Below are 21,329 nucleotides of genomic sequence, written 5' to 3'. Positions count from 1 at the left end.
ACGCCGTGCAATGCAAATTGGGGGCGGCCACAAGTGCATGCCTGTGATAATTGTACTGGGCATTGGCTGTTTCAGCGCGAAAATGTGGGATTGATGGCATTACCCTATTGTCAGCAGCGCGCAATTACTTTGCGCTAAGAACTTTGAAAAGGACCTCTTACTCGCAAATACCTCTGCGCTGGGTGCGCTGCAAGGAGATTACGGCTGCACTCCCAGCGCAGAGAGGTATTTGCGCAGTGGAAAGTGGAATTCCTTTTGGATATGTCATTACGCACAGCCTTGCCACGCCAAGGGGGACACCCCGGCATTCCGAAATGTCGGCACTCCGAAATACCGGCATTCCGACAAAATTGTTGGAATGGAGATCTGTCTCGCCATTGCGAAAGAACCCTAACCCTAAACCTAACCTCTCCCACCCCCCACACCTAAACCTAACCTCCCCCAGAACCTAACCCTAAACCTAACCTCTCCCACCCCTGTAGGCTAAATAACTCAAGATGCTATGTCGGAATGGCGGACCTAATATCTTTCGCAATGGCGAAACCTTTTTTGGAGATTGTTAGATAATGGAATTACCACTCCTCATCCGCAATATATATAACAGCTGATATAAACCAAATGAATCGAAACCAGGAGCCAGAAAGATGTCTTATAAAAGTATATTTAATAACCATACCATACATTCTCCTATACACTGTGTTATAGAAGAGATTGAATCTCAATGTATGGTTATTAAATATTAGGGCTGTCAGCGTTAACGCGTTAATCGCGCGTTAACTATCGGTCCTATTAACGCCACTAATTTTTTTAACGCGCGATTAACGCATGCACGTTCTGTGATGTTTGAGCCTTGGTCCGCGCCGTAGTTTTGGAAATCAGGAAGCATTAACGTTGATATCAAGCATAAACAAAGCTCCGTGAGCAGAAAATGAGGAATAAAATGGGTATATTGGCAAGTTCAGCTTCAAATTGAGAAAGATGTCTTGCATTTTGGGTGAGAGAGAGAGAGAGAGAGAGAGAGGGAGCGCGTCAGCTCTCCCCGTCTGTCTCGTCTCACCGTGGCAGAGAGAGTGAGAGACAGAGAACGGGGGGGGAAGCTTCTTTGTTGGGAAACTCAGCCAATATTGTTTGGGGAGGGTCAAGCATGTTTTTCAAATCACTTGGGGAGGGTCAAGGAAAAATATATTTTGATCAGGGAAGGGGCACAGCTTTTTATTTCAGAGCACACCAAATCCCTCGAGTGACCCCCCTTTCTAAATAACGAACGGTCCCTAACAGAGATAAAAAAGGCCGCCTCTCCGAAAGCATAGAAGTCAATGATCGGAATGCCGACACTTCGGAATGGCGAGAGGACCCCCACGCCAACACATCAAATTATGCTGCTAAAATTGGGTATCAGCAGATAATTCAGTGAGGCAATCAACTATAACTCACTGATAAACTTTTATCGCGGGCACGGTGGCTCAGTGGTAGAGCTGTCGCCTCGCAGTCAGAAGGTCCTGAGTTCGATTCTCGCCTGGGACACTGTGAGCGCTGTGGTTGTGTTCCCCCCCATATCTTCAGTGCCTACTGCCCAGGTGGGGTATCTCGTCGTAAGGGCCTTTCTGTCTGTGTGGAGTTTGCATGTTCTCCCCGTGCTCCCCCAGGGGGGTTCCTCCGTATATAACCCCCCCCCCCCCATTAAAAACATGCAGAAGATCAGATCGTCATCGTCATCCGACCAGTGACGACAACATCCGAAGTTGGTCCCCGGGCGCTGTACGAGAAAAGCGACCACTGCTCCTGGCCTGCCCCCCGGAGGAAAGGACAAGCCAGGATGGGTTAAATGCAGAGGACAAATTTCACCGGCCACCGTCAGCATGTGTGTGTTTGTGGCCTTCCGTGCATGTGTTGATGTGTAATCGTGTGACAATAAAGACGGGCTTGTCCGTCTGAAATCGTGTTTTTTTTTTTATCACATCGCAAAGAGGGAAATTAATTGAGAAAACTTGTTGGACAATGGACATTGGTTGGCTATTTACCTTCATAACCCGAAGGGTCATTGTCAATAAGCTCCCTCTGTCCTCGCACGAGTGAGTACACTCTATTACGCATGGAGAGAATTACAGCATTGCATGCCTCGCGCAAACAGCCATTGCAAGACGGGAATCTGATTGGTTTTGATTGACGTAATGCCCAGCCTTGCCTGGCCACCGCCCAAATCCTTCAGCCGGAGGCAGAACTCGCCATCGTTGGCTGCTCTGAGTCTTCTCTGAACTTCCCTACAGCTGTGCAACAGTCTTTGACACAAGGGACAACTGTTGCCAAGAAACTAATCCTGAAGGAATGGAAGTCCCCCTCCTCACCCTCTTTTAAACTGTGGCTGACGGATATGAATTTTGGGGCGCAGATGATTTTGGCACGGTTCTAATTTGCGCTTGCGACACGTGCCGTGAACCTTTCCGCATCTCGGCCGAGAATTGCATCCCCAACATATTTCTGGGCTGTTTTAACTTAGAAATCAGGGAGGTCACGTCTACCAGACAATTATATCACTTTTAAACAGTTACATTTCTGTATAAATCATTACAAGTATGCTCCCGTGAGGTGGGTATGCTTTTTTTGCTGCTCGGCGGGGGGGCAAAACTCGGCAGAACACCTGGCGGACGGCGCAAGGCGGAATGCTATCTTAAGGCACGCGCAAACAGGTGTGCACGCGCTATTAGGGGATAGCGCCTGTCGGAAGATAGAGCCCACTATGTCACAATAACCTTAAGTGCAGACAGTACAGTGCTGGATGACTAATGGGTTCACACATAAAATCAGACCTAATGTTTTTGTTTGCAAAGTGCCTGCACATTATATCAACATTAAAAGATGTGGCGGGTATACAGGATATCCTCCCTTTTTTAGCTTTTTTAGCTGGTTGGTTGGTTGCTCTACAAAAATGTGCCCACCCTTTGGCATCCAAAGTTTTCCCCCTAGGAGGCTGATTGCCTGTCTGGTTGCAACTATTGCAAATTCCTGCTTGTTCCTGATTTACTTCGATTCATTCAACTCGTAGAAGCTTTGAGGTTGCGAAAGATATTTTGCCGTTTTCCTGTGATTCTAGACAGTTAAATCAATTATTTTGAACATGAACATTTTTCTTCCCCTGATATAAACTACAGAGGCAAAGCCCGTCTGACTCGCTGTCAGTTTGTATTGTCAGTGGAGCAGCTCCAAAACATGTGTTTTTACTGCTGGAGAAAAATGAACCAAAGGAAGGAACCAAATATTTCGGATCACAACAAATGTTCTTGGATAATTTACTCACACTGACTCACATTCACTCACTCACACTGACTCACACTCTGACTCACACTCACTGACTCCAGACTCACACTGCATCATGCTGATTTACACTGACTCCTGACAAACACTGAGTCAGACTGACTCCCTCTGACTCCTGGGACAAAACAGAGTTCAGCTCAGAGGTGTGACCAACTCAACTCTGCCTGAGCGCTGCTGACGATAGGATAATGACATTTATGCCCACATTTTAGCGCTGAAATGCCTGGTTTGGCATGTGGCATATGTCCAGTACAATTATAACAGGCATGCGCTTGTGCACGCCCCCAATTTGCATTGCAGGCGGCGTTAAACGAGCGCAAATGCTAAATTATCGCTTTTGCGAAGATAGGGCCCAAAGCCTTTCATAGGGCTCTGTGCATTCTGTTTTTATTTTTTCCCAAATTAAATTTTTCCATTTGAATTTGAATTTAGGGTTTAGGGCCTTTTTCCCCCACTAGGGATCTCGCGCAGTCCTGTAGCTCGCATTCGCAGCTTGGCCGCTGCGCGGCCTTGCCCGCAGCTCACCTGCTGTGTGGCCAATGAGACCAGCATCACTGATGATATCAGATTTATGACATCACTGATGATGTCACAGTGGGATTTCATCAGTGGGATTTATGACTGCGGAAATGATAGGGCCCTAGCTACTTTCAATGGCACACCTCATCCTTGGCAGGTCAGGTGACGTATATAGACTGCTCACCCAGCCCATATAACCACTGTGAAGTTTGTAAAAGCGGTGCCTGAAATGGATGACTCCAGACAGTACATGCCAAGACGGAGAGCAATGCATCCTGGCTTGCCATTCAAGATGTCTCCTTGATACAATAGAGGCTGCCAGGTCCTTGTGTGCAGTGAGTGAAGATGGAAGAGTAATGCGTGCATGCAGACAGGGAAAGCTATGCCTCCTAATTCTGCTCGTTAATCAGCTGTGGGGCAGAACATCCTCCAGAGTAAGCACCTCGTTCTCCTAGGTAATTAGAGCACTTGACAGAATGCTCTCTGCCTCATAAGTAGTCTTATACCATCTCTGCTCTCTGCTCTCCAGCCGGATTATCTATACTGTATGGGATTGGGCGAGTGCACAGGGGCACCAGCCAATTGCCTTGCTGGGGGGGCAATAAAGGATTTGCGTACGCTGGGTGTCCACGGCAGACATTACTGTGTTTCAGAGGCAGCCGGTGTTAGCCCGCTTATTTTTACAGCTGGAGTGAATACACTGGTATCATATGAAATTAGAAGACCTAACGTCCATGACCAGAATGTCATGCTAGCTTGTCAGGAATTGAGCTAAATAACGCTCCCAAGTTAGGCAAAATTTTGGAGTGGGAAATGCCCATTTTCAAAAGTTTCCCTTGACCTCTCACCTCAAGATATCTGAATGAGAATGGGTTCTATGACAACCCCTAACCCAGGGGGGGGGGGGGAAATTAGCCAAGCCCCCCCTAAGCCCCCCTGGAAATTTCTTTGGAGAAAAACAAAAACCTAATTTATAACAACTAAACTAGGCAGACCACAAGGCCACTGAGCTGGTTTTGATAAAAGTATCAAAACGCCTGTTGTCCAGCTCAGTCACTATACAGTCTTGTCACTGGTGTGATGGAGCACGTAGCATATTGACGCTTTGTCCCATCCCTTGTGCGTCACTTGTTACTAACATGGTACCCTTGAGCGACCCATGAAACGACTTGGGCTTTCTGACTAAACTCAATGCAAACCCATGGAAGTCATCTTTGACGCTTATGGCAACTGCTCCCCCATTAGCCTAACTGCTCCCCCATTAGTCAACTGCTCCCCCATTAGGGTCTGGGGGGAGGTTAGGTTTAGGCGTGGGGGGTGGGAGAGGTTAGGGTTAGGGTCTGGGGGAGGTTAGGTTTAGGCATGGGGGGTGGGAGAGGTTAGGGTTAGGGTCTGGGGGAGGTTAGGTTTAGGCATGGGGGGTGGGAGAGGTTAGGTTTAGGGTTAGGGTCTGGGAGAGGTTAGCTCCTCCAGACCCTAATGGGGGAGCAGTTGACTAATGGGGGAGCAGTTAGGCTAATGGGGGAGCAGTTGCCATAAGCGTCAAAGATGACTTCCATGGGTTTACATTGAGTTTAGTCGGAAAGCCCAAGTCGTTTCATGGGTCGCTCAAGGGTACCATGTTAGTAACAAGTGACGCACAAGGGACGGGACAAAGCGTCAATATGCTACGCGCTCGGAGTGAGAACGGGTTAACTATTGATGAATGGATGTGCCTGTGTATGTGGCACTGTATATTTTAAATCTTTTGTGTAACTTGTGAATATAAACTCTTGATTTACCATCTACATGTGTGTGCTGCATATAGCCTTGTGTAACTGGACTCATCAGTCTCAACATACAGTGTGACATAGGACTAAATACACAGTCAGTCTTCAGCTCATTGAAGCACTTACATGCATAATGTTGGGTTGGGGATTTGGCTCTCAATGGAAAAGCAGTGGGCCCTCCTTGTCTAATAGTAGAGCCTAATTCACACCCTATCATATTATTATTATTTCTTATATTAGTGGTTCTCAACCTTTTTACACAAGTACCTGAGAAATTACCACCATATGAATGTATGAGAGGGAGGGGCCCCCGCGTACCACCAGTGGTACCTGTACCACAGGTTGAGAAGAGAACCACTGTCTATTTATGTAGAAAAAGTTAGCCCCCGCTGTAAATATTGAAGCCCCCCTTAGCCCCTCCCAGCCACAATTGGCTGGAGCTGCCACTGCCCATGAGTATCCCCTTTACATACATGCCCACTTTATGCTAATCCCATGCAGTTTTTTGGCAAAAAGCATGCAGTTTTTTTTGCATGCAGTATTTAAACATGTTATTTTTGCTCTTCTATTTGAATATGTCTGCATACTGGGGTCCCTAAACAGTCCTGGGATTACATAACTTGGGTATAACTGGAAAGCTGAGACTTGTGGATTCAATGATCCCAAATGTATTCATGTGTGATGTTACAGTCCCCGAAGTAGCCATTTCATTGCCGTGCCACCATTTTTCGAAACTTGACGTCACTGTATAAAATGTATATATTTTTAGCTAGTAGACTGTCTTACACCTTTCTGTAGTATGTGTTCTGAGCCTGTACTTTAGAAATGAGTTCCTGTAGTCTTCACCTTTTTCACCTTTGTACTGTACATGTAAAGTGGAAGGAGGGGGGCACTTCAAGTGTGGTCACCCAGTGGCACCACGCTGCGTTATTGCATTAACCTGGGCCTGCTAGCATGTCCTCTGGAGAAGCTTCCTCCCCAGCAGGGGCAGTTTTAGACCCTTTTTGGGTGGGCTTCTGAGATAGTCTCAGCCCACCCTGGAAGTTTTTTTTTTTTTTTTTTTTTTAAGAATAGCTGGCCCTCCTCTATTCATCTCTCATTCATGCTTTAAAGCCATAATAATAATAACTAGAATGTCTACATTTCCTAACGAAAATGTAATTGTGCTTGCTGTCCTCGCCATGCACCGCCTGGCTTGCAAGGTCCCTGCCCATGCAATTAGGGGGACTAATGCTGCCTTCCAGACACCTGGGACGTGGGTGTTTCCCAGTGGAAAAGTCCCAGTCCCCACCTTCAACACAATATTTCTCCTATAGGCTCAGAGTACATCCGTCCACACCTGTACCAAGTTTGGTTAGCATCGGACGATCTTTGTGAAATAGGCCCCACCCACCGAACTTTGGAAGTCGCTTATATCGCAACGGTGCGTTTTTTTCAAAAACCACGAAACAGTGTTGTGCAGGACACTCATCACATGATGTGTGCTTTGGTTTGGTGAAAATTGGACAAAATTTCAAGGAGGAAGCGCAAAAAAACGGTTTTGGACAAAATTCAAAATGGCGGAAAATGTAGTCAGACGGAAATGGGCGTGGCCTAGATGAGTAGATGCGGGAGGACCCAAGGAATCCAGGGAAAAAAGAATTTTGATGATAGACCCTACAGTTCAAAAGTTATGGACCAAAAGGTAAGGAGGGCTGTTATAGCGCCACCATCTGCTCAATTTGTGTAATATATTTCGCCTATAGGCTCAGAGTACATCCGTCCACACCTGTACCAAGTTTGGTTAGAATCGGACGATCTTTGTGAAATAGGCCCCACCCACAGAAGATTGGAAGTGGATTATATCGCAACGGTGCGTTTTTTTCAAAAACTTCCAAATCAGTGTTGTGCAGGACAGTCCCCACATGATGTGTGTGTTGGTTTGGTGAAGATTGGACAAAGCTTCAAGGAGAAATGGCAAAAAAACGGTTTTGGACAAAATGCAAAATGGCGGAAAATATAGTCAGACGGAAATGGGCGTGGCCTAGATGAGTAGATGCGGGAGGACCCAAGGAATCCAGGGAAAAAAGAATTTTGATGATAGACCCTACAGTTCAAAAGTTATGGACCAAAAGGTAAGGAGGGCTGTTATAGCGCCACCATCTGCTCAATTGGTGCAATTTTTTCGGGGATAGTAAAAGACCCCTCAGTGCACCTCCCTACCAAGTTTCGTAGCTCTAGCTGTTATGGTTTCCGAATTACAGCTAATTTACTGCAAGATTTTGCAAGATTTTTCGAAAACCCATGCAAGTCAATGGGGAAAAAAATTGCGCTTAATGGCGAATTGCGGCCAAACCACTTTCACAAACCCTTAGCAAAGTCATAGAATACATGTCCTCAATGAGCCGGTCATTTTGACGTCTGGCATGTCTATGTGGCGCAAAAATTGTGGGAGTTATTACGCGGCTAACTTTTTGGTGGATGGAAGAATAATAAGTATGTCGGATTTCAAGATTGTGCCTTGCTTGTCAGCAAGCACAATAATAATGGTATTGGTGATTGGTGCATGCAACATATGACCTTTATTTTGAAAATATGGTTAGGTCTAGAGGAAGTTACTCATCTACACTCCTGGAAAATTGAAAATCTATTGGCCCTATTCTCCCACAGGCTTTCGGCGCTAAAACGGGCCTTCGGCGCTAAAAAACGTGCCTTGCGCCTGTCTCGGGAAGATATCAACAGGGCTTTAGGCTGGTAAATGTGCTTTACGCTGAATGGGCGTGGCGCACTCCCTGAATGGGCGAGAATGGGCGTTTTGGCGTTAAATATCGGCGTAATGATATCTTCCCACCTGGCGTAAATTTAGCGCTTTGCGCTTTTGAAAACCAGGCCTATTCAGTGCGCTGGTTGCGTGGAGCGTTCCTCTGGCTCTCCTCTGTCACCCTTCTCTGTGTCACTCCCTCTCTCTTGCTCATATCAGTCTGACAGGCACAATACGACTCTCTCTCTGTGACTCCCTCGCTCAGACAGACACAACACATAGCAGCACCCAGCTTCCCATAGGAAAAAGAAGTTGTATGTTCACTGCCTGGCATGTCCCAGCATGCATTGCGATACTGCATTTCGCTACTAAATAGCAACCAAATGAGCCTAAATAGATATAAAAGGTAGATCTAAATAATGTGTAATGGTAACACAACCTGCAATTGTAGAACATTTCAATATTGGACCAAATAAAACATTGAAATGAAAACACCACCCTATGTGAAACATATATGTCCTCCTGGGCCTATACCCCTTGTCGATTTAACGTGATTTAGATAAGTGACAGCGGAACGCGCTTCTACTGTCATCTGCTATACTGTGATGTCCGCTCCAATAACTTTGCCCTACTTCACATTTAGTTTTACAATAAAAACACATTTATGCAATGACTTTACATAATGTAGGGTATATTTATGTGCATCATCCTTCCTGCAGCAGGCGAGAGAAAATTATATCTTTCTGGACAAACTTTCACCAATCTAATAGGCTATATTTTTCTAGCTGATGCATTTAGAACATTCTTTTCACTTTGATCTTGCTATAGTGTAGGGTATTTGATTTGATTTGATTTGATCTTTATTTGTCTCGAACAAAGAACATAAAACCGTTTTAAAAACAAAAACAGGTAAATAGACAAGACCTTTTCCAAGGTCAGTTCAATAACTGTTCGAGAAGGGACAGGGGGAAGTAAAAGACTTATCAAGCCCTGCCCCTTCTTTACAATAATTTAAATTGTGTTATGAAAAGAAAAATAATAAAAACAAATAAAAATAATAAAATAAAGAATAATAATATAACAAATAATCAAATACAAGTACAATCTTTTAAATGTACATATATATATATCCCATTATCAAATGAAAAATGTAAATCTAGTTGGCACCTTACTGCTCAAGCTCCTCTCTCTTATATGTGTCCATAAGTGCATGTTTATAACTGCCTTTAAATTGTTTGATGCTATTACTTAACTTAATACTCGCATCCAGACCATTCCAGAGTGATACCCCACAAACTGCAATAGACATGCTTTTAAGAGTCGTACGTACAGTAGGTTGTTTTAAAGTTAAAGTCCCTCTAAGATTATACCCACTCTCTCTAACCAAGAATTTTTTTTGAATGTTGCTTGGTAGTTTGTTTTTAACTGCCAGAAACATAATTTGTGCAGTTTTGAATTTCACTAAATCCATAAATTTAAGTGTTTTGCTCTTTATAAACATACTAATTGTGTGATCTAAATATCTACCATGATGTACTATCCGTATGGCTCTTTTCTGCAGTGTACATATCTTTTGTAAGTTGCTTTTATAAGTATTCCCCCAAACTTCAACACAATATGATAGATATGGTGCAATGAGTGTGCAATACAATGTGTATAGAGTATTTTGATCCAGGATGTATCTAGTCTTGCCCAGTATGCCAATACTTCTTGCGATCTTTGAACACAAATACTGTATGTGGGGTTTCCAGCAGAGTTTGTGGTCTATTAAAACCCCTAGGAACTTGTTTGTATACACTCTCTCAATTTTTTCATTTCCAATTTCCAGTTGGGGATCAATGTTAATTTTACGATTACCAAATATCATGAAGTTGGGTTTTTTCAGATTGAGTGTTAACTTATTTGCACTGAACCAATCTTTTAATTTTTCCATTTCTTTCATTGCCACTTCTATAAGCTGCTGCAGGTCATCCCCCGAACACAAAATATTTGTGTCGTCCGCAAAGACAACAAGTTTCAGTAATTCAGATACTTTACAGATATCGTTAATGTATAAAATGAACAATTTGGGTCCCAATACTGACCCCTGTGGGACACCACAGGTACTGCTTAAGCATTGTGACTTATGCTGACCCATCACAACAAATTGCTGCCTGTTACTAATATAGCTTTCCAGCCACTTTAGAGCAGCCCCTCTGACACCAAACCTGTCCATCTTTTTCAATAATATATCATGATCTATTGTGTCAAAAGCTTTTTTTAGGTCAATGAATATTCCTAATACATATTTTTTCTTCTCTATGCAGTCTGTTATTTCCTCTACCAGCTCCATTAATGCCATGGAGGTAGATCTAGCTGTTCTAAAACCATACTGGCCGTCCATTAAGAGATTATGTTTATCAATGAAAATATCTAATCTTGCAACAAATAGTTTTTCAAGTATCTTAGAGAACTGTGATAGCAGGGATATCGGTCTATAATTGGTGAACAAATGCTTGTCTCCAGCTTTAAATAACGGAATAACTTTTGCCATTTTCATTTTTTGGGGGAATACTCCCATTTTGAATGACAAATTAAATATATGAGTTAGTGGCTCCACAATTTCCACGATAATATTCTTTACCAGAGACATATGAATATCATCCCCGTCTGTGTATTTGTTTACCATATCAATAATGTCTTCTTTCTCTATAGTTCCCAATGATATTGAGGCAGAGTTTCTTTCTCCGCAATCTTCCACTGCAAAACTCTTCCCAGTATTGTCAATTTCATTGGCTAGATTAGGTCCCACATCAACAAAAAAGTTGTTAAACCCATCCACAACCTCCTTCATAAGTGTAATTTTTCTGTCCTTTTCTATAAAGTAATCTGGGTATGATGGTTTATTTTGTTTATCTCTAATAATACTATTTAATATATCCCATATACCTTTAACATTATTTTTATTTTTATCTAATAATTTGGTATAGTAATCCTTCTTACATTTCCTCATAATACTAATTAGTTTGTTTTTATATTTTTTATATTTTAACTCTGCTTCTTTTGTTTTGTATTTAATAAATATCCTATATAGAGTATTCTTTTTTTTGCCTGCATTTTGTATACCCTTTGACATCCACGGCTTTTCTGCAAACTTGTTCTTATTACTACACTGTTTCAGTGGACAGTTTTTTATCATACAGGAGTTTAAATTTGTCTAAAAATAACCCATAAGCTTCATCAACATCTGATACTTCACTCTTCCAGTCACATTGAAATAACTCATTTCTGAAAGCAGATATGGTTTCTTCAGTTCTTATTCTCTTGTATGTGGTTTCCTTTAACTCCCTTCTCTTTCTGTAATTACACTCATAAACTGTGAAAACAGGCAAATGATCGCTTATATCTTCTATTAATAATCCGCTTATCGTATTACTTTCCATGTTGTTCGTAAAAATGTTGTCAATTAGGGTAGCACATTCATATGTTATTCTACTAGGTCTCGTGATTGTTGGGAAAAGGCTCATACCATACATTATTTCCATGAATTCATCAGTTTTTCCATGTTTGTTTGGGTTCAACAGATCGAAGTATGTCCCCACAGACATACTTAATCTTTTGCCTTGATGTGGAAAACAGCCTCTCCATGTTCACCATGAATGTGTCAATGTTAGATCCTGGTTTTCTATACACACAGCTCACAATTAAGTTTTTCGTTCTTTCCATATTTATCTCAACCGTAATACATTCCATTACATCATCAATTGCAACTGACATGTTATCAACTACCTTACATGAAAGCCCCTCATCCACAAACAGTGCCACACCACCACCCTTTCCATTCCCTCTACTGGTGCAATGAAAATCGTATCCATGTAGAGCAAAATTAGATCCCCTGTCTTCATCGATCCATGTTTCTGATACAGCTATGACATTAAAGGATTTTTTGAAATGTCCTAAATAATCTTTTATCTTCTGAAAATTAGCATACAAACTTCTACTGTTGAAATGAATTATAGATATGCCATGCTCATATTTGATACTTTTACATGCTTGCAGTATTTAAACTGCAGTTAGATTGGTTTGAGAAGGATAATAATATGGAATAATAGCCTATATATGGAGACAGACAGACTGGATGAAGGGAGGGGGGGGAAGCAGAGCGCTTGGCTTTGTCTGGTTTTACCGGATTTGTCCAGGAATTGGAGCTTAAAAGGCAAGCGTATGACTCTTTACTGCAATTCTCCAATGAGCGGACTATGCATAATTTTACGCTTAAAAGGCGTGGTTATAATGGTTGAGGCTGAGTGTAGCGCTGATACCAAGATAGCGAGTGCGCTGGTCCACACCCACTTACTGCGCTAGGCGGCCTAGCGCTAGGCCTTAAACGCAGTTTCTACGCCGATTGCAACGATAGGGCCCATATTTCTCCTTGAGAGCCTCAGACTGACAACAGAGACCACCAGCAAGCCAAGGGAGATTAAGTATATTTTCTATAGTGAGTAAGGTGTTAAACACCATGATCATTGAGTTGGTTGAAAAACGAAGTCTTTATTTTAAGTTATTTTTGTAAATGAAGTTCTTCATTAGTCAACCAGAGGTTACTATGAAATGAATGGGGGCAACATCATGCATCTAATCGTGCGTTCCTTTATCGCAAAATAACTGGGATGTGGAGGCTAAATGACATCACATCCGTTTTGTTAGCGTTCCATTTGCAGAAAACTTGATCTGGGAAGTTCACTGTTCATTGGTCAGATCCAGTCGCTAGCCAGGCTAGCCATTGTTAGCCATTGTTAGCAATAACAATTGACAACGTTGGCATTTTGCGCATACAAACACTGCAGCCTCATGTCCACACAGATAGAAGTTAGGCAGTGCTGTGTGTACAGCTGATTTAATGAGACACAAACAAAACAGGAGTGCTAAACAACATTACTACGATTACTACTACTGTTGTTGCGCGGCGCAGCCATCTTGGATTTTTGAGGTTGGGGCTGCTGAGACTCCTACGAGTTTGGAATGGGAAATACCAGCTCTGATGACATCACCGCCCAGCTCATGACCTTTGAAGTCGTAAGATTACCAGTTATAACCCAGTTAAAAAGGAATGCACGATAATAATAATAATAATAATAATTCATTTATTTTATATAGCGCTTTTCCAGACCCAAAGACGCTTAACAGAGAACAAGAGACAAGCAACAGGGAATAGAAACAGGCAACAGATATAGGTAACAGGCAACAGTTACAGGGAACAGATACAAATGACAATGGCGGTTCAGGGCAAGGTAGTATGGAGAAGCAGAGGGGAGGAAGATAACAGGAGGGAGGAGGAGGGGGGAGGATGGGGGGGCGGAGGGTGATGGTTTGGAGGAGGTGGTCAGGGGTAGGGGAGGTTGTAAGCTTGGGAGAACAGGTAGGTTTTAAGTCGGGTTTTGAAAGTGGGGAGTGAGGGAGAGTCTCGGACGGTCTGGGGGAGGGAGTTCCAAAGTCGGGGTGCGGCGCGGGAGAAAGCACGGTCACCAAAGGTTTTGAGTCTGGATGGGGGGATGATGAGGGTGGCAGTAGAAGAGGATCGGAGTGTACGGGAGGGGCGATGGGGGATGAGGAGGTCAGTCAGGTAGGGGGGGGCTAGGCTGTGGAGGGCTTTGAAGGTGAGGAGGAGTAATTTGAAGTCGATGCGTTGCTTAATGGGGAGCCAGTGGAGAGAGTGGAGGACAGGGGTGATGTGATTGCGGGACCGGGTGTGAGTGAGCAGGCGAGCAGCTGAGTTTTGAACCATCTGGAGTCTATGGAGGGAACGGGAGGTGATGCCAGTGAGGAGGGAGTTGCAATAGTCAAGGCGGGAGGAGATGAAGGCATGGATGAGGGATTGAGCAGCAGGGGGGGAGAGGCAGTGTCTGACTTTGGCGATGTTGCGGAGATGAAAATATGAAGTTTTGACAACGGAGCTGACATGGGCTGGTGGCATGTGAAGGTTAGCTTTATTCATGGTTGCCATACAGTGTATACAGTTAATTCCTTTAACTTCTTTATACCTCATTAACCTCAAGTCACTCTTAGATTATAGTTTTATTGATTTTGTGTGGAGGTGGAGAACAGAGGAACTGTGAGAAGAAGCTACTGTATATCTGCTAAGAAGTACACACACACAGAAGAAGAAGAAGAAGAAGAAGAAGAAGAAGAAGAAGAAGAAGAAGAAGAAGAAGGAGAGTGAATCTGATAAATTGATTAAACTTTCTTCATAGATCTAGTCTCTTCATTTTGATCTCAAAGTGCACCAGATTGATCAATTTTTACTTTAAAATGTACAAAAATTTCTCCCGGGGGTGCATGCCCCCGGGTTCCCCTAGGGGGTCTGTGGTCCACCATAAACATTCTTTGGGGGCTGAGCCCACCCAAAGGTGTCATCTTAAAACCGCCCCTGCTCCCCAGCCATCACTCTGCTCTTCTTCAGCAGATCCCCCCCTTCCCTGGGAATACATCCATCTGGCATCTGATGTGGGATAAATATAAATCATAGTCCAGTCCATGATGTAGGCTGTAGGCTTAGTGCTTGCCATTATACTATAATGATACCACCATGAGCCCAAATAAGGGTACTTTTTTGGAATGGACAAGTAGAGATGAAACGGTATGAAAATGTCACGTCAGTATTGCATGGCATTGTCATGCAAAATCATTTCACCAAGGCTGTGTTGCTTCGTCTGCGAGACTGTTGTGAAACTTCAGTTGATGATGGACAGTATTTACTGTGTTTCAATAATGAGAGACTAGAAGGAAAGTACGATAAACTTTAATGATAAAACAAACAACACTTAGATTTGGCGAATGTCTCCATGGTATGATGACGCTCCTCTGAGACAAGAGGAGGACGTCAGTGATTTATAGGATAGAGAACCCCCATAGGGAGTTCTACTGGAGTCATGACATTGGTGGTGTTCAGGGGAGGAGGAGGGGCGAAGCAACAGCTACGCAGGAACAGCAGCTATGGGTGAACAAACAGGGTGAGTTACAACTTGCAAGAGTCTGAAATAGAACTTCATTTAGGTGATTGGCCAATGGCCGAAGAGAGGGAAAGCGTGGGAGACATTGATTGGACAGGGATAAAGAGGGCGTGCATATTTATGAATGGCTGATGTAACCTGAGGGCGTTGCTGCAGGGGAGAGAGATATGAATGGAAAGGAACCATGGATTAGTGAATGGGATGGATAAACAATCATTGACTAGTGAAGTAGTCTTCATTATTGAAAACAGTCTGAGACATTATTTTTCAAAGCACAGCTGTAATCACGGTAACACTGTTTTCATGATCATTCAAATTTGAAGCGGTAATACTGACCATAAGGAATTTTATCACGGTTTATCATTAAAACGGCTATGATTGAATCCCTCCCAACGAGCTATGGTGTTGCACTTTCTGGTTTCCGTGCTTTGAGGAGCATTTTGATGTTTTTGTGGGTTTCACTGAAAAGCTGTCTCAGGCAATCTGCGCTTTTATCATTTGTCATAAGCTTTTGTGGGAGATATTGCTTTCACTGGAGAGACTGATGGGCTTTTGAGGTATAATTTGTTTGAAGCATTTGTCAGTTAGTCACGGAGTGTTCTGGTTTGAACCGGATTTTCCTCCAGTCGCTGTACTGAATCTGATGCTCTCGTTAATCTAATCCCCCTTCAAAACCTTGCATAGAATCCAAAAATAATATCAGAACATTGGCAAGATTGACATCCCTGTGTGTTTATTTTTAAAGGCAGTAGCATGCACGCATTCAAACTCTAAATCTCTCAGATAAACTGTTCATTGACGTCACCATCAAAGATTTTTAATCATCAATGCATATATGATGCCCTATGTAGGTTATACCCAAAGTCATTATAGGAATTGCATAGGTTGTTTAGTGAGTCCAAGACCAGACTTTTATCAATCTGGTTCTTGGAAACATCTCCTCAAAATGGCACTTTTTTCAGAGTTTGAGAGCTAATGTTCTCTCTGTCTCTGTCTCTCTCTTGCTGTTGATATTCACAGATTGAAATGATACCAGAGCCAGATCCTGATGACGAGGGGACAAAAATAAGTGTAAGTTGGAAAAACATGTCCTGGCTAACATGTAACCCAGTGGTTCTCAGCTACAGTATGCAGCATCACAGCATCACACCCCCTATTGCATGAGCCCAACCCTTACTGACGCAAGCGCCTTTATGCACACCCCAAAATGTGTGAGATATTTGATTTGCGCCCAATGAAATCACCAAATCACTTGCTTTTGAGCATAGCGTCGTTTAGCGTTAGCACGGAAATAGAGCCCTTAATGGAGAAGTAAGGTAATGAACTGGCCATCACATCTTGTGCCAGGTGATGTGACAACCTATTGTAGGCTAGTGAAGGTGACATTTGGGTTTGGGGTTTAGTTACTTTTTTTTTTAGTTTACTTGTGGTTTTGTTAGAATCCATTGTTCATCACATTTTTAGCCATGTAACAATCATAGCATAAGGTGTCATAATATAGAGAGCCAAAGTCACGCCCACTTCCAGGTTAGGCATGTGAACCTAACTATACAACATTTCACTCGGACAAAAACAAACAAACAAAAAAGCGGATTAAAAACAACTTTCATTTATAATTTATTTGTTTATTTATTTTTGTCTGAGTGAAATGTTATATAGGCTACTGTAGTCTCTCCTTATGATATAGCTGAATCCCTTGGTTTGACCAAATAAAACAGTTTTTATCAGCATTTTACAAAATGTCTATGGAAAATAAAATTGCAGATTAAATCCCTTGGTTCGTATGCTTAACCCGGAAGTGGGTGTGACTTTGGCTCTCTATTTAATGAATCCTTAATGGATTGTATCATACTATCTAGTATCAGTATCATCTAGTATTATATTGATGTTTGATGTCGTGTATTTGCTGTGCTGTGGTTGTTGTTTTTGTCTACAGTACCTGCCCAGGGACAACAGATGCAAATTAGCTGCCAGCTAACTCTGGTGCAATTACTTTTAATTGTGTGCTGTCCCTGTAAATATAAACAATGAAATGAAATGAAAAATGACACTGTTGTCTCATTATAATCCCTCTAACAGACGGTGAAAGTCCAGGGCAATGATATCTCCCACAAGCTGCAGATCTCCAGAGTCAGCAAGAGTGATGAAGGTCTGTACGAGTGCCGGGTGACACGAGCTAACTATGGAGAGATCGTGGAGTACAAAGCCCAGGCCTGGCTGAAGGTCAGTGTTGGGAGGGTTTATTTTCAAATGTATTCCACTACAGATTACTGAATACATGCCCTAAAATGTAATTTGTAACATATTCCATTAGAGTACTCAAGTTAAGTAACCTACCGGTATTCTGAATTCAATTCAATTAATTTATTAAAGAAAGAGTTTCGCAGAGACAGGTCTGAAATGCACTCTTCTTAACAACAAAGATTAAAAATTGACAAAGTGTACGTACTGTAGGCTAAAAACTAAGCAAGAATAAATGATTTAACTACTGTAAGTAATTCACATTTCAAGCCTCAACATGGAGATGGTGACGGTCAGACTGTTTTAGCTTCTTTATCATTATAGAGTCTGACTGCAGTGTGTAGGAAGGACTGCTGGAGGCGCTTGGTCCTACTTACTTTGGAATTGATTGATTGATTTTATTTATGGATATAGAAGACAACACAATCCAAGGGATTACATGTAAAAGTATGAACATGTATTTCCAACATGGTCCCTGGTCTGGTCTTGTGAAAACATACTTTTGGAATACTTCAAAATAGTCTTGCTGAGCCCATTTGTCTGGGTCACTCTGAATGTAGTTAACACTTGTTTAGTTAGGAATGACCTTGTTACTGTCTTCAGAGGAAAGGTTATAGGCAATTATGTAAACACAATAGTGGTATGTTTTGTCCTGCAACTGATACTGTTTAAAGAAAAATGGAATCCACCAGAGAACAAAGTCATGGGGCAGGTATACACACTTTTAAGGCAAAACAAAACAACAAACAAATAAAAAATATTCCCATAGTATTCTATTTTTAAAGAAAGTAACTGTATTCACAATACCACCAATTTAAACTGTAACTGTAATGGAATACAGTTAGCCTACTCATATTTTGTATTTTAAATACTGTATTCTGAATACATGTATTCCATTACTCCCCAACCCTGCTGAAGGTCAACGGCACAGCCAGGCCTCGCCGCCCAGCACCACCCGCTGACCAGAGCTCCCCGCTCCACCTGACTGACAAGAAGCCCAGAAAGAGCAGCTCGCCTCTGGGCCAGGACAGCACGAGGGTGGGCCCCACCTCCAGCTCTCACACATCCTCCAAAACAGCCAAACACAGCCCCTCCTCAGGTAAGACACTGCTCTGCTGGGTGGTTACTTAGCCTACATGACGGGGGCACTATCAGGACGCTGTTATGAACCCGGTCTAGGGTCAGGCCGCAACATAAAAGTGACACCAGAGCAAGGTTGTAAAAGGTAAAAAAAAAAGTGTAATTTATTTTGCCACACACTGTGAAATACACATTAGGCTAACAGTAAAACTGGAGTTAGCGAAGATGTAGATGCTAGGGAAGCATTGACTTCAGGGAGAACTACATGCCAAAAGATAAAGAAACAAATGAAACAAACGAATGACTTAACCCACTCACGCCCTACAAAAAAATAAATAACCAAAAGACATGTCCTAAGCCCTAACTCCCAAACCAAAGAAACAGGAGAAAACAAAACTACAACAAAAGCGGCAGTTCACCCCGACTGCTTCTTAGCAGTAAAGATGACTTATAAGGTGTAAGTAGTCTCACGTGGTCAGACCCAGCATCTTACGTCAGCACGCTTCCAGTGACAGAGGGTCTGAATCACAAGTCAGCATTTCCGGGTTTTGCCGGTAAAATCTGATTGACTGGGCTGTTCCGGAAGTCCAGCTCTCTGCGTGCATTGGTGCATCGTTCAAAATGTACAGCCCCACGAGTTGCATCACGCCGTCCGTGGTTGGTCATTCATATGTCACACATTTTGTTTTGTTCTTAGGGGGCGGTCCTTAACTACTTTTCAAGAGTTGTGCTCTAGACGTAGATATCTATCTATGGCTATCTACTGCAAGACTAAGGTGTAAGTGGCTGAGCACAAGGCCCAACAAGTTAGCATTAGCAGGCTAGCAGCAGGGACAGATGTTGCATTCATGTGCTGCTCGGATATATTGTATTTACCGTATTTATGAGTTGCAAGCCCTCCCATGTTGTATTTATGAGTGGGAAACTGAGAGAATTCGATACCGGAGTTTCTGCATTGTGATGTTGCGTGACATTTCGGGACTACAAAAATGGTGTATAGTATGGAGCTAGAGAAGCTGTGGGAACCACAGAGGCTCCTGTGTTAAGAGACCCATTGAAATGAGCTGCTCTTATCCACTGAGACATTTTTCTTTATTAAAGTTCCCCCCCCAGAAGAATATGATCCGCTGTGAGCATTTTGTATTTGACATGACACGGGACCCCTCAGTGTCAGCTTGGAATGTAATGTCCGATGGTTGAGCTTGACAGGAACCTTAATTGACTTACTGATCTGGTAATAATACTGAGAACTAAATGCTTAATGAGACAGAAAAAAAAGCAGCAATCAAACAGAAAATAATGTCTAGTGAAGAGGTCATATTTGAACATGCAAAATGTTATAATAATACTAATTATATAACAACCACAATGAACCGTGATGTGACAGAAAAGGTGTTATTTACAGAGCGCATGCAGCTTGCCCCGTTTGCACCCATTATAGCCTGTTTGAGGACCCTACTCTGAGCTAAATATCTTCTGTGGGCATCCGAATGAAACCAAAGTTATTTGGGTGAGAAAAACATCATATTTTAAGCTGGAAATAAAGTCTGGGGTGTAAAAAACCAGAATTCTCCTTTAACTTACATCTATGGTTATTTCTTACATAACATCATAATAGCTTCTAAATGGTTGAGGTTCTCACTTCATTGGCTTAGTTTGAGCTTGCACAGAAAATAGGTCTTGTGTTTAAAGAGGCTGGGAGCCCTGTTCTTTGATATTTCTCAGCCTATCCTCACAATGAAATCAACAACATTGGTAGATTATCAAGGTGGTTAAAGCAACAGACGAATACGATCTCTTATGGTTGTGTGAGTAGGTGCATGCGTGCAGTGCAGAGTCGGGAACTGTAACCAGGAAGTAGCGGCGAAGAGAGCAAGCGAGAGAGGCATGTACTAAAAAACTTTAATAGAGGCAGTTCGATTTAATGCTCTCTCATTTATTTTTCTGTAATTTCTGATTACCGAACGTGTGACAAGTGGGCTGTTCTCATCCACACCTGCCAATCCTATTCCTGGTGAAGTAGTTCAAACACAAAGTCAGGCATGCTCTGAGCTGAGATAGCCCTATGCACCCCACAGTAAAGTCAGCTCTGCTCTGAGTTGAGATAGCCCTATGCTATGCACCCCACAGCAAAGTCAGCCATGCTCTGAGCTGAGATAGCCCTATGCACACCGCAGCAAAGTCAGCCCCGCTCTGAGCTGAGATAGACCTATTTACCCCACAGCAAAGTCAGCCCCGCTCTGAGCTGAGATAGACCTATTTACCCCACAGCAAAGTCAGCCGTGCTCTGAGCTGACATAGCCCTATTTACCCCACAGCAAAGTCAGCCCTGCTCTGAGCTGAGATATACCTATTTACCCCACAGCAAAGTCAGCCGTGCTATGAGCTGAGATAGCCCTATGCACCCCACAGCAAAGTCAGCCGTGCTATGAGCTGAGATAGCCCTATGCACCCCACAGCAAAGTCAGCCGTGCTATGAGCTGAGATAGCCCTATGCACCCCACAGCAAAGTCAGCCCTGCTCTGAGCTGAGATAGCCCTATGTACACCACAGCAAAGTCAGCCCTGCTCTGAGCTGAGATAGCCCTATGCACCCCACAGCAAAGTCAGCCATGCTCTGAGCTGAGATAGCCCTATGCACCCCACAGCAAAGTCAGCCCTGCTCTGAGCTGAGATAGCC

The 21,329-nt window shown here is 42.9% G+C and overlaps 1 protein-coding gene across 1 annotated transcript in view; it reads left to right on the top strand.

Moving 5' to 3' along the window:
• Window positions 1–21,329, top strand: part of vstm2a (V-set and transmembrane domain containing 2A) — a gene marked incomplete at its 5' end in the record, with an annotated part of 129,204 nt that overhangs the window by 88,261 nt on the left and 19,614 nt on the right. The window contains 3 exons of the mRNA XM_083632258.1: window positions 16,350–16,400; window positions 17,409–17,552; window positions 18,489–18,669. Coding sequence (XP_083488384.1) covers window positions 16,350–16,400; window positions 17,409–17,552; window positions 18,489–18,669 — 376 coding nt within the window. The remainder of the gene's footprint in view (window positions 1–16,349; window positions 16,401–17,408; window positions 17,553–18,488; window positions 18,670–21,329) is intronic.

This window comes from Poromitra crassiceps (assembly GCF_964638095.1).
Source record: "Poromitra crassiceps genome assembly, chromosome: 2".
NCBI lineage: Eukaryota > Metazoa > Chordata > Actinopteri > Beryciformes > Melamphaidae > Poromitra > Poromitra crassiceps.
Note: the sequence above shows the minus strand (reverse complement) of the source record. Positions and strands in the feature narration are given on the sequence as shown.